The sequence below is a fragment of the Microtus oregoni genome, unplaced genomic scaffold, assembly GCF_018167655.1.
Source record: "Microtus oregoni isolate MIOR12 unplaced genomic scaffold, Mior012 000034F_ref0000314, whole genome shotgun sequence".
Lineage (NCBI taxonomy): Eukaryota > Metazoa > Chordata > Mammalia > Rodentia > Cricetidae > Microtus > Microtus oregoni.
The window spans coordinates 1,986,952-2,000,584 of record NW_024543093.1 but is presented as its reverse complement, the minus strand read 5'-3'; the positions used below and the strand labels follow the sequence as shown (position 1 = coordinate 2,000,584).

General features: G+C 42.3%; 1 protein-coding gene across 1 annotated transcript in view; it reads right to left on the bottom strand.

Annotated features, from left to right (window-relative positions):
* The window catches only part of LOC121432455 (neuroblastoma-amplified sequence), a 309,448-nt gene that overhangs the window by 70,091 nt on the left and 225,724 nt on the right, over positions 1-13,633 (bottom strand). The window contains exons 43-44 of the mRNA XM_041630447.1: positions 11,503-11,753; positions 9,999-10,333 (exon numbers count right to left, since the gene is read on the bottom strand). Of these exons, the coding sequence (XP_041486381.1) occupies positions 9,999-10,333; positions 11,503-11,753 (586 nt within the window). The remainder of the gene's footprint in view (positions 1-9,998; positions 10,334-11,502; positions 11,754-13,633) is intronic.

The window sequence follows — 13,633 nt, the reverse complement described above, 5'->3', positions numbered from 1 at the left end:
ACTAACTTAGTTTGATGCTAAAACAGACAATGGAGAAAGAACCAAGAACAACCAAGTTGTCATATGATGTATATACATTCATTATGGCATGATGCACATACAACTTCATACTTACACACACACACACACACACACGTATGTATGTATGTATGTAAAAAGTTCATACTCTTTTATTATATCATACTTTAACGATTATATTCTCCATTCCTCAAGAATTCTTGCTCCTATCTATTTGGTGGTGTTGATAGTCATACTGGGAAAAAATTCCAGTTTAGATTTGTTTTTGTCTTTATATCTCCTAAGTTGATGGTTGTCTGCATTTCTGTCTAGATAGAATATCCTTACTGAGCTAAATTCTTACCTTCAATAACAGAAGACAGTTTGTTATACAAAAGCATAAACACTCAGTAAGAATGGAGCAACAATGTTTAGGGCTATAAGACAGAAGCTAGATGAAGGTCAGGCTAGAACGGGATACCTCTGAAATAGTTTTTACTGGGACTGTGCTTCCATTGAATCATACTTCATTTGCTATTCATGCACAAGAAACCAAGAGCAGCTTGAAGACAAGGGGCATGGCGAATATTGCAAAGAATGGCAATGAAGAGGTTCTCTAATCAAATTTCCTGAAAGTATTTAGAATGATACTTTCATTCAGAAATAAGGGGAATCAGAAAAAAAAACAGAGGTCAATGTGCAAAGGAAATTATTTAGAGATTAACAAAAGACCACGAATTAGCACTTAGCAGATTTAGAGCCCTGGAAACCACTTTACCACACTCCACATCTGAGTTCAGGCTTAATATAAGGCAGCAGCCATCAGCATGCAATCTTCTATGTACTAATGGGCAGCTTTAAAACTTAGTGGTTTAAAGAAATTTTTATTTCTATAAATGGAATTATGAATATCAGACTATTTCTAAGTAATATATAACATTCTAGACTATCTTGCTTGAAATTAAAAAATATATCTCAAACTATAAGAAAACAAATATATTAGTTATGAAAGCATATTTGAACTTTGATGGAGGAGTTAATTTCATTCGTTAATAAAGAAACTGCCTTGACCCATTTGATAGGGTGGAGTAGACAGAACAGAATGCTGGATAGAAGGAAGTGAGGTCAGACACTATGAAGCTCCAGCCCAAGATGGACATACACTAGAATCTTCCTGGTAAGCCACCACCTCGTGGTGCTACACAGATTATTAGATATGGGTTACAGCAAGATATGAGAGTTAGCCAGTATGAGACTAGAGCTAATGGGCCAAGCAGTGTTTAAATGAATACAATTTGTGTGTTGTTATTTCGGGGCATAAGCTAGCCAGGCGGCCAGAAGAGGGGTGGCAGGAACGCAGCCCGCTGCTCCTTCTACAGAACTTTGGCAATCTTTTAAGGTTCTTATCATTTTGGTCTCAATTTGAATACTTTTACAAAGTTTTCCTGGGCCTATAAATTCTATAAAACCCTTATTTTATATAGAGCCAAGGGAAAGTGAAGTCATGCACACACACCTACCCCTCCAATGTCCCCATCCTTGAGAATGCATAGGCACTGAGAGGGGAGACCATCCTGAGTCAGTGTAAGCACCCCAGGTCTCACAATGGAAACTCCCCTGTCTTTGAACAAAGAGAACATGCACAGCAGAAAAGCAGGGAGGGACAGTGGCTCCTGTCTCTGAAGATGGAAAAAGACTGTGAGTCAATGAATGACAGTGGCCACCAGACATCAGAGGAGACAAAGAGGGATTACCATAGAGCCTCCAGAAATCACTGCCGTTTTCCCTATGTTTTGATTTTAGCCCAGTGAAACTATAGCCTTACATCTAAACTATACTGCTATAGACAATATAGATTTGTGCTATTTAAGTCAATAAATATCTTTTCAGAGGGACACAAAATAAAGTGGACCAAGAATGTGATTAAATTTGGAATACGATGATGGGGACCCGAGGGGGGCTGATTTTCTACTCTAGCGAAAACCTGCCACAGTGGAGGAAGAAGAGGCACTATTTCTATGTTACAGAAAAAACAAACGCCGCAGGTAGATGCGGACTCCATATACGAAGAGCAGTGACACATCCAAAAATGAATACATTGCCTCTAAAATTGTAGGCTCCTTAAAAAGCAAAAGCTCCTTATCTGGTGAAGTCCTCTAACAGTGGAGGAGACTGGCTTTAGCTACAAACTTACTTCTCACTTTGAAATTATCTAACCCCTGACCTTGAGGTGACTTTGCAAAGGAGATTATAACACTTGCGGTATTTACTGGTAATAACGGAAACTGTTAGGTCAGTCCTGGTACACAGTAAGTGGTCAATAAACTGTAGCCACCACTGTACGTCACACAGGACAGAAGAGCTCTGAGGCTTTAGTTAGGGTCAGTGTGACACTCCTTTGAAAAGGAGCTTTCTCTTTCTTCAGTTTCTTCTTTTGCCTATAAACCAGGAACTTTTCATTATGAGTCTAAAGAAAGCAAATGCCGCTTTACACTTTCCTCTCTCACCCTGCAAGTGACGTGGCGGGGAAGACACTGATGTCTACACCTAGCCCTGCCCTTCCCCCTAGGGGTCTACCTGGTTGTTGTGACAGAGAGCTCTTCTATTACTTGTGTCCTTCACTGGAAGTCATGTATGGTTCAGGGTCACACAGGTTCAAGAGTACATCTAACATGTTCATGTGGATACTGACCATTTCAAAGGACCTTGTGTCTCGGTGAACTTATAATGTGTTATCATTTCCATCACCCAGTGCTTTGGCACTTCTGGGTTCCAGGGCTGTGCATGCACCACCAAGCGCTCAGGCAACTTACATAGTCACCCAGGGCCCTGAAGCCCGACATGACCTATATGCAGCATGGTCACATGATCTACACATGACACAGCTACATAAGCCCCTGTGTGCAAGCGTTAGACAGCTTTTAAGAGCTGGACAAACCTGCTCCATGCTCTTTTCCTGCACCAACTTCCTCAGGCCTGTGCACGTCTCTTTCTCAATAAACTCTTAAAGTGGGTTCTGTGGTGTGTCTTGTAATCCGTTCTTGGTAGTTTCATTGGTTCTGTGTCTCTCTTGGACTGGTGTCCTCTCTCAGGCCACTTGGAATGGTCCTATGTGGTCCTCAATTCCTGTACCAATGGGCCTTACGTTGATTTGACCTAGCCCTTGACCCTTGCATTATCCCAAAGACGTTTGTAGTTAATTGCCATTCGGTCCTCACCTTTCTTACATTCTTAGCTATGGGAAATAAACTCTCAAAACTATCAAGTTCAACTTCCCCACCCCCAGGATGTCATTTAGAAACCCTGAAACCTCAAAGCTTAATAATGCCTTACAGATTCACAAGCTTATCCACCCTTGTACTAAGAAATGGTCCAAGTATCCTTTAGATAATAACTGAAAGTGATCACCTAATGGCACCTTAGATCCCGAATATTCTGCGGGAGCTCTCTGACTTGTCAGTGCACAGGCAGATGGAAAGAGTTTTCTTATATCCAAGCCTTTGTCTGTCTAAGCTCGAAGCTCTCTGTCCTTGCAAGCTGTTCATCTGCTCACATGTTCCTGGCTATGCCATCTGAGCCTGAGGAACATCCTGCTTCCAATCTCGACTCTGTTAACAAACCTCCACCTTTCCAACCTCAGCAGACAGGTACTTCTACCTCTCCAGTTCTCTCTCTCCCCTCATGAGTTGCTCCATCAGGCCCTCTGGATCCTTCCTCCTCTCTGATGCCATGCCGCAGCAGCCACCCAACTCTAGCACCCACTTTTACCCCTCCTCTCACGGGCTTGCATGATGCTAAGGAACCCAATCCTGACACAACCTAGCTGGCCGCACTTCTCCCATTGCAAAGGGTAGTCAGTGTGGATGGGCTGGTCAAGGTACACGCTCCTTTCTCTCTCTCAGAACTCTCTTACACAGAACAAAAACTGGGTTTTTATATGTCTAATTCTACCTCTTTCATAAAACTATTCCAATATATTATCCATTCTTACTGTCTCACCTTTCATGATATTTTTATGGTCCTAAGTAATCACCTACTTCCTGAGGAGTGCAGGGGAGTTTGGGTGCAGGTCAAAGTACATACAGATGAGGTTCCCCAGATTAATGCAGCATACCGCCCACACCCCAGGGCAGAGGTGTCCCAAAGCAAGATTCACACTGGGATTATAACACCCAGGTGGTATTTTAGCTAGAGACCAGTTTATGACTTGCCTCTTGGCAGGTCTCCATAAGGCTACCCTCAAACCAGAAAGCTATAATAAACTATTAGATGTTGTTCAGGATATAAATAAAAATCCTTCTGCATTCTTAGAATGCCGCACAAAGGTTCCCTTGCAGTATACTAAATTTAGATCCAGAGACTACAGAGGGCAAACAGCTCCTCAGGATACATTTCCTTTCCCAGAGCTTCCCCGATATTACGTCTAAACTTAAGAGTTTGGAGAAAGGCCCCTTGACCCCACAGGCAGAAATCTTAGAGCTGGCTTTTAAGGTGTGCCATGGAGGGCATGATAAGAACTGTAGAGAGAAATGTCAAATGCTGGCCAAGGCCATCCGACTGGCTGAGGTGACTGACTGTCCTGCCTGTGCCGCTTGCTTGCCCCTCGAGGCGCAAAGGCTGCCAGGCCCATGTTCAAATGAGGTAAAACTGGGCAGTGGGCCCAGATGTGTCCTAATCTTCACATTGGTCCCATGAGACTGTGTCCAAAGTGCCATAGGGAAGGGCACTGGGCAATCAATTGTCCTTGTGCACATTGTTACATGGAGACATCAGACACAGATGACTCCCAAACAGACTTTCTAGGTTTGGCCATGGATGATTGAGGCTGCCTGTGCTCCCTTGACACAACCACAACCATCATCTGTAATAGGAGCCGTAGGTAAATATCACGGTATCAGGACAGTCCATCTACTTTCTCTTGGACACCGGAGCCACGTACTTGGTACTGAGGGAGTTTGGGGGACCTACCTCTCTTTCTAGTTTCCCTATTGTTGGGGTAGGAGGACAGCCTTACCTACCTCATCAGACTCCACCACTCAATTGTATTCATTTTTAGTCATGCTAACCTGTCCTGTACCTCTTATGGGAAGAGGTTTTTTGGTTAAATTGGTAGCATCTATTTCGTTTGCCCCTTCCATTCGTCTGACCCCAGGCTTGCCAGCAGCTCCTCTCCTCTTCTTCCTAGCTCCAATATGTCATTTCCTTTGCCAGCCTCTCAGGTGGACCCCCTACTCTGGGACACCCAAAACCTCTCTGTTGCTAAACCCCATCACCCCATTGCCATCTAATTATAGGATCCTACCAGGTACATTACCCAAGCTCAGTACCCTTTCTCACTCCAGAGCCTTAGGGGACTTAAGCCTATCATCTCTGACCTTCTATGAAAAAAGCTACTTTGTCCCACCTCTTCTCCTTTTAATACCTTTATTCTTGCAGCTAAAAAACCTAACGGAAACTACGGCCTGGTTCAAGACCTCTGGCTCATTAATTCTGCAGTGGTCCCTTTTTATCCTGTAGTGCCTAATCCCTTACACACTTCTTTCCACTATCCCTCTAGGCTGTATCTCCAATGTCATATTGAAATTTCCAATTAACTATTCAGCTGTTGCTGGAGAGAACACCATTAAACACAGAGCCGGAGGTGCAAAGACTGTCAGATGCCAAGGTAGTAAGAAACAATAACAGTCTGGGGATATTCACACCCCCAGATTCAAAAGGGAGACTCACAAAAAAGATGTTAATATAACATGTTTATCATTGACTACAGCGGTGTCTCCTGGACGTTAAGGTAATACCATGATGCTAAAAGAAACAAGTGCCTTAAGGTTTGCTTCAGGGAAAATATGAAAAGGTCTAATAATTCCCTCTTCTTCCCCTCCCTCCTCTCTCACTATACAACTATCCATAATCTTCTATTCCAACACCTTACTACCATAACCATGAGCTTTTAATGCGTCTAAATTTATCTATTTTTATAAATTTAAACATTCTCATAAAGTTCAGAGAGCCAAATTGGACCTACCTGAACAGACCAGACTTGCCCAGGACAACTATCATTTAACTCTTCCCTGGTCTCCCAGGACAAGTATCATTTAATTTTTCCTTGGTCTTGAGACCCCTGGGAAACTCCCTCCTTCATCTTGGGAACCTCCTCCATCTCTCAGAATTCCTGGGAAACTCTCTCTTCCATCTTAGGAACCCTCCTCAATTTTTCATCTTAGGACCCTCCGCCCTCAATCCCCAGGATTTAAAACTTTTTTAAACATAATCTGCCTTGCCACCATCTTGTCAAGTCCAAGCTGCCAGCCGGATAGTTCCACAGAGCCCAGAAAACACTGAAGTAACTAGCTACCACAGGACATGGCCAAGTACCCCAACTCTCTAACATCCTCAAGCCAGCAGAAAGTAGTCTCCGGAGACCCAATACTCCATTCCCACCCATCAACTACCTGTAACCACCCCCAAATTTTTATAATAAACAAAAGGGTGAAATGTCATCATTTCCATCACCTAGCACTTTGGCAAAATGTCTAGCCACCCCAAGTTCTGGCACTTCCGGGTGCTTAGGCAACTTACATAGACACCCAGGGCCCTCAAGCCCTATGTGACCTATGTGCAGCATGCTCACATGGTCTATGCATGGGACAGCTATGTAAGCCCCTGTGGGCATGCGTTAGGCAGTCTTTAAAAGCTGAACCCGCCTGCTCCATGCTTTCTTCTTGAACCAACTTTCTCAGGCCTGCACATGTGTCTTTCTCTCAATAACCTCCTAAAGTGAATTCTGTTGTGTGTTTTGTGATCCATTCTCACTTGCAAATTCCCCTTCACATCTTACACTGGCCACATGTTGGGACAATAAAACAAAGGACAACTTCACCTATGTTACATTTCAAACTCCCTAGGTATCTAGATCTACGGTAAGCACTAACTAGAATTTGCCTCTCTGGAGCCTGTGAATAGAAATAAGATAGCCCGTTCCATGAGCATGGTGTGAGCTACAGGCCTGCCTGTGTGTCTGGCAGGGTTGGGTGAAGATCTAGATAGTTCACGATGAACAAGGTTGACAGGAGAAGTAAGCCACATTCTCCTCTCCAGTTCCTACCAATAATAATGCTGAAATTTCTACTAAACTATTTTTATATATTTATGGTCCTGCACTCATGTGGTGCACATAAATTCATGTGGCTACAAACATATGCATAAAAATAATAAACGAGTCTTATAAATTTGAAACTATCTTTTGTGCAAACACCAAACAGAACTGTGAAAGTTATTCTTACTAGAGATGGTAACTTTTAGTAAAGTCCATAAAGTATCAGGGGTCCCAAAACAATGTCAAAGTGTGGTGTGTAAACTATAAGGAGTTCTTAATTACTTCAAAGAATTTTAAAAGTAAAAATTGTTTTCATAATGAAAGTAATGTATTATTTACCTATTTCCACCGTGTTGACGTCATACTCAAAATGTAAATGCAATAGTAGGTGAAGCTGTGAGGACTTACATAAAAGTCACTGCAGGACACTGACATTCCATGTAAGAAGTAGTTAAGTTTATTAAGTAAAATTCACTGTGTCTATCCATCAATATTCCACGTGAAGAAGTGATATCTGTGCATGTCACTGTGTAGACAAGTGTCATCAGGACACTGAATCTGTGCAATCATGTGAACCGGGAGCTCACAGCCTGAGCTTTGTGAGCAACTTTTTTTTTTCCTTCAAAAAGCAGCTGACAAATATCTGGTACATACTTTCTTCAAACTGAAAAAGTCTACCAATTCAAGGAAAACAGTGCAAAATATTTGTTTTTAATGATAAAGTTTGAAAAACAAAATGAAAAAAAAAAGGAATCTTACATCTCTCACTCTTAGCTTGACAGTATCTGAAAAAAAAATCAAGATTTATCTGATGAAAGCCTGGTGCTCATGGTACCACATGCAACTTCTTGACACTGAACAACGCAATGTCTCAACATTTGAGTGATCTTCATCATCCAGTGCACCAATACTTCCAAATGCAATTACATTTTTATTTTAGATTTCTTACTGCAGCTAGTTTTTAAAACGTTTCATGCTTGAGTAGAATATCAAAATACACCCCAAAGTAGTGGCTACTACACCATGCTCTTTCCTAACCACGTCTGTGTACACTGACTTTTCTTTATGACTGCAGTCAGAACAACAGTCTAAATGTAGAAACAGGGCACAGAGTCCAAGCCAGCTGCCTGAGACGGCCCTCCCCAATTGTCCAGCTGCTGCTGCCTGTGAGGCTCTGAACTCCCTGCCCAGGCTTCAGTGTCTTTTGCTGATGCAGTCACCATTCGAGTCACCTCTCAGCCATAAATGACCCTTCACCACCACTCCTGTAACTGCCTGCTACCCACACTTCTGTAAGAATCCCTAATAAACAAATTGGCTTACCAAGTCAGGCTTTGGTGACAGCCAGACCTACTATTGCTGGTTCCCTTTCTGGGGTGAGGAAGCATGTGCTCACAAATCCCTGGGAACAGTGTTAGCCACCGTCACATGTCTGTACCTGAGACAAAAGTGTTTCCAGTTGCTGAAGTTAACAAGGTGGGGCCACTCCAACCAACTCAGCAATTCAGGCTGCAGCAGATACACATCTTGTCCTTTTCCCCTCTGCATACCCGTCACCTCAAGCACTGGAAAAGGGTAGCCACTGTATACGACATAATGCTATTTGGAGAATGATGTCTCCAGAGCATCTGAGAATTCTGCTAATGCAAATGTTAATTAAACAACTGTTGGGACAAGTAGGGATAGAGACCATTGGCATGATCGCTGTGGATTCAGCCCATGATGCAGACGTCAGGAAATTCCTGTCTGAATTTTAGTATCTGAACAATTGCTGACTGTCTTGCTAGGCGCTCTAGAAAAAGCTTACGTATTCTTTCTAAAGATTTCTCTCTGAATTAACTGTGGGCACGCTCCTGAAAACTGCATACCGTGGATGAGTAACACACACTCACTGTAAACTTGCAGCATCGTGCACAAGCTGTGGGAACATCTGGTGTTTTGAAAATTTCAACAAATCCAGTTGTATTCCATCTTCCAAATGTGTCTTCTAACATGTGGGGCTTGTGTCTCATATCACACACTCTCTCTCTTTCCTCCCTCCATGTCTCAGTGCTGCATAGTTTTGAATACCCACTTTATCTAAATGCCATAAATAGCAGCTCTAACCAGAAAATAAAAAGCCAAACAATTAAGAAAATGGGGAGAGATTTTAAACCTAGACTAAAGATACAGATTGTAAGGCAATTATTTTACGTTTATAATTTTCCTGTCGCACTAGAAATCTCACTTTTGAGAACAGTCCATGAGAAAGCAATGCTGCACCTGGATTACTCCACCTGAGTTAAGGAAACAACATAGTAATTGACCAAATCTTCTGAGCCAGCCATGTGCTTTTTCTTCATAAAATTACACACACAAACAACTGTGTCACACACTTTCAAATAGTTCACAAAACCTTGAAAGCCTATGATTAAGGTTGGTTTAGGGAGTCGAAGGGATCAGATACCAACACAGAGCACCAGCAAGGACTGCATGCATTCCCAAAGACACCCAATCACCATGTCCTACTCTGCATCATTCAAATTCATGGAGAAGACCCTAAGGGCTCAACCAGAGTCCAGAAAGGTGTCAGACTAGGTTCTCAGTAAAATGAAACAAGGATGGACAACAGACTCCCTTACACTTCACAGTTTAAAAAAAAAAAAAAAGAAGGATGTTGCTATAATAATGATGACACACCCATAAGAACTATAACAGCTCAAAATATACGAGTAAATCACTGCTTTTATTGTTTCTTTATATGTAATTGGAGAAAGTGATTTCTCAATTAAGCTCAGTAAAAAAGAGCAGTCAAATGTATCTTTTTCTACTTCAAGGAAGAAAATAAAACCCAATCTATAGAATGTAAGTACAATTTTCTTTTCTCCCCAAGTAGTCCCAATCTGCCTTCAAATACTTTTTCAGTTACCTTGGACACAGCTTCTGGAGAAAATGTAATTGCATCCACAACAGTGATGAGGTCATCTGGACACAGGCGATCAAAGTACTTCAGGCAGACGTCATAGGCATGCAGCCACTCCGGGGAGGACTGCGGGGCCTGCTTGATGAGCTGAGGATCTCCAGTCCAGAACAACTTCTGCAACCAGACAGTGTATAGAGAGCTGGGGGAAAGCATCCGCCCATCCTTCTCAGGGATTCTGGGAACAAGTTTGGAAATAGATAGGATGTTCTGACTCGTGAGCACCGGCTCCAGTGCTCCCAGTGCATCCCCGCTTTCATCTGTCAACTTCTTATAATTAAGACCTATGGGGAGAAGAGAATGGGAGGAAGTGGATGACTCAGGTGGAAACACGCACACGCCTCAAACACACAGAGCCCCTTGGATGGCTAAATTAAAAGACAGCAATTTATACTGTGAGCTTTAGGCTTTAAAGAGAAGATCAGATTCTAGTTCTAGCCCCAGCCTGGACCTACACTGTACAATCCCACATCACTCAATTTACACAACTCTCCGGGTCCTTCTCTGTACTCTTGCCTTGCCTACAGCTCATGCCCCCTCTGCACCTACGCTGTCTTCCATAAGGACAGTCACCAGTCTGCCCATTTGTCACTGGCTACTTAAGACAGCTCTCAGAACAACTGATAACCTAAAGGACATTCTCACAGTTGCCATGGAAAGAAGATGAATATAAACCAAAGTGCCACATAAAGTATGGAGCACTGCAGAGATTTAAGGTAGGTGACCCCTTTCATTTCCCAGCTATAAGTGCATGGACACCACACTACCCACTTCTAAAATGCATCAAGGTGCAAAGCTTCCTCTTTACATGTCCTGCAAATATTTTATTTTGTATATATATAATTTACATAGTTAATATTGCACATATATGTTTAAGGCTTTACTTCTTTTATGTGAATGTGTGAGTACCAGCATCCATGTCTGTGCACAACATGTGTAGGTGGCCATGGAGGCCAGAAGAAGATGTTGGAGCTTGTGGAGCTGAGGTTGTCTAGGAAATTGGAAACTGCCTAACGAGCATGCTGGGAACCAACCTAGGAATTCAGTAAGAAAGAGCAGCAAGTGCTCTAATGCTGACCTACCTTTCCAGCCCTACAAGCGCCATGACTATTTTAAATAAATGGTTCTACTAAAGTGAAATTCTGCCAAACTGCCTAAAACTAGTGGCCCAATCATGTCATTTTAAAATAGCAAATATGACAAAAGAAGGTTGTCCACAGCAGATCCACCTGAAATCACTAGGAAATTTCAGGAGACGTCTGTCTTTTCCTGATGCAGAATGTTCTCACTGCAGGGCAAAGGAGCTGGAAGATGCTAGCTAACGTCAATCTCCTCCACAGACCTGTGGATTCACTCTCAGCGACAGTTTATAAACACAGCTGGATGCGAGCGCAAGATTAATCCCAAGGTTTCATTTAGAAGGGAGGGGCCAGCAGGAACATACGTGTCCTACCTGATGCAACGACTTTAAATTTCTTCAGTAGGCGAATGTGGGTTTCTGGTTTAATAGAAGCTGTCTCGAAGTCCGCGCAGCCACACGCTTCCAGGAGAGTGAAGTAATACAGCAGCCTTTCATGATCGAGGCCCGCGATGGTGGGGTAGATGTACTTGACCATGTGCTTATGAAAGGACTCAGGATCTGTCTTCAAAGTGTCAAAGAGATGAAGGGTTTGGGCTCGCTTTTCAATTTCTCCTGTGGACAAACTGAAATCAAGAATCAAACAGTCTCTGTTATCATGTTGTTCCCTTAATAAACATGATAATAAGCCCTGGAGGAAAGGCTAATTTAGTGTGTGTGTGTGTGTGTGTGTGTGTGTGTGTGTGTGTGTGGTGCTGTGGAAGGAGCTCACAGAGATGCCTGATACAGTGAGCACATGGAAGTCAAAGAACAACTTCTAGGAACTGGTTCTTTCCTTCCACCATGGGTCCTGGGATGCAATTCAGGCCACAAGGTGAGCCATCTTGTTGGCCCAGAGATAATAAGTCTTTTCTTATTAGCCACAAGACCTATGCCGTGGGTATAAAGTGAAACAAACAAGAAGTAGAGGTCTGCCATCCTACTATGTAACCTTTCTCACATGTCACCACAGGCAGAGCCATAGCTGCCTTGAGAAACAGGCATTTCGAAAGTTCCAGGACTGTCTATTCTTGCCAGCTAGCTCATAAGATAGGAAATTTATTCTAAATAATTTACGATCTCCACACATATGTGCAGAAGTACATACAAAATAAGCAATAAATAAAAATGCAAATTTAAAATGTAAGAATAAACTAGTAAGGGGAAGAATAAAATTTCAACATTTGGCATGTCTTACATCTAAAAGTATTGAATTAATAATATTCAATAAACATCAACTTCATGCCATGTTCAAGTTAAAACAGGAAAGAGATAATGATGCTTTCAATACTATCTATAGAACTGCTTCTTGAATAAAAGATTCATCTTAATATTTTCATACTAATTTAAGTATCTTTTTATAAGAACTCAAATTCTAACATAAACTTTAATAAGAGTTATTTAAGGTTAATCTGATGAGGTAAAGAAAAGATCAGGATATTTGTTTGCTGAATGAGTTGTCTAGATTTGTTTAACTGGAGAGATAAGAAGACTTCATTTGGTCTCCTGTTTTCCTCTAGACAATCAACTCAGGTCTCTGAAAATCTCAGGGCCCTGGAATGTGTGTGACTCCTTAGGGCACTCCACCACACTAATAGAAATGGTGCTTTCAATACTTGGGGGACACTGTACTTAGTCATATAGTAAAATCACAAACAAGCTTCTTCATAATTTGAAAAAAAATGAAGTCTGAGAATGATGAAGTGAGAAAGAAAACTGTAAACTGTGTAACCCCATTAAGACGACCCACACACTGCGTAATCCCACTAAGACAACCACACTCTGCATAACCCCACTATCTGCGTAACACCACTAAGATGACCCACACACTGTGTAACACCACTAAGATGACCCACACACTGTGTAACCCCACTAAGATGACCCACACACTGTGTAACCCCACTAACGACCCATACTGTATAATCTCACTAACATGACCCACACACTGTATATAGCCTAAGATGAGCCACCCAGATGAAAAGAGAGAAGGTGAAGGCGGTGGAGAGGAAGAAAGAGCTTTCTACTCACTATGTCGACTCCTATGTTAGTAACTTGCAGCGGCTTAATTATCACCACACGGAAGACTGACCCACTTGACCTCAGAGTATATTTGCTCATTACCTCACAGAGAGGCTGTGTGTCATGAAGGCCAAGCACCCATACTAACACTGTCTTACAAACAGGAATCCATTTACCAGTTCTCCCTTCTAGCAACAATATGCTAAGAGTCATCCTGCCACACTTCACGCCTAACAGCCCAATCAACAGTGTCCGGGATAAAGCAGTCTACAGCATGGACAAGGGCTCCAAGCTTATTTAGCTTCATCTGGACTTAATTCTGAGTGCGGTCTGTCTCAACATGACTGTCTCCTCATCCACTCACTTCCCATTCTGAGCTGACAGGTCAGTCTGTCTCATACACAGTTTCACCTGATTATCTTGTCAAGACAGATCCTGGAATACCTGT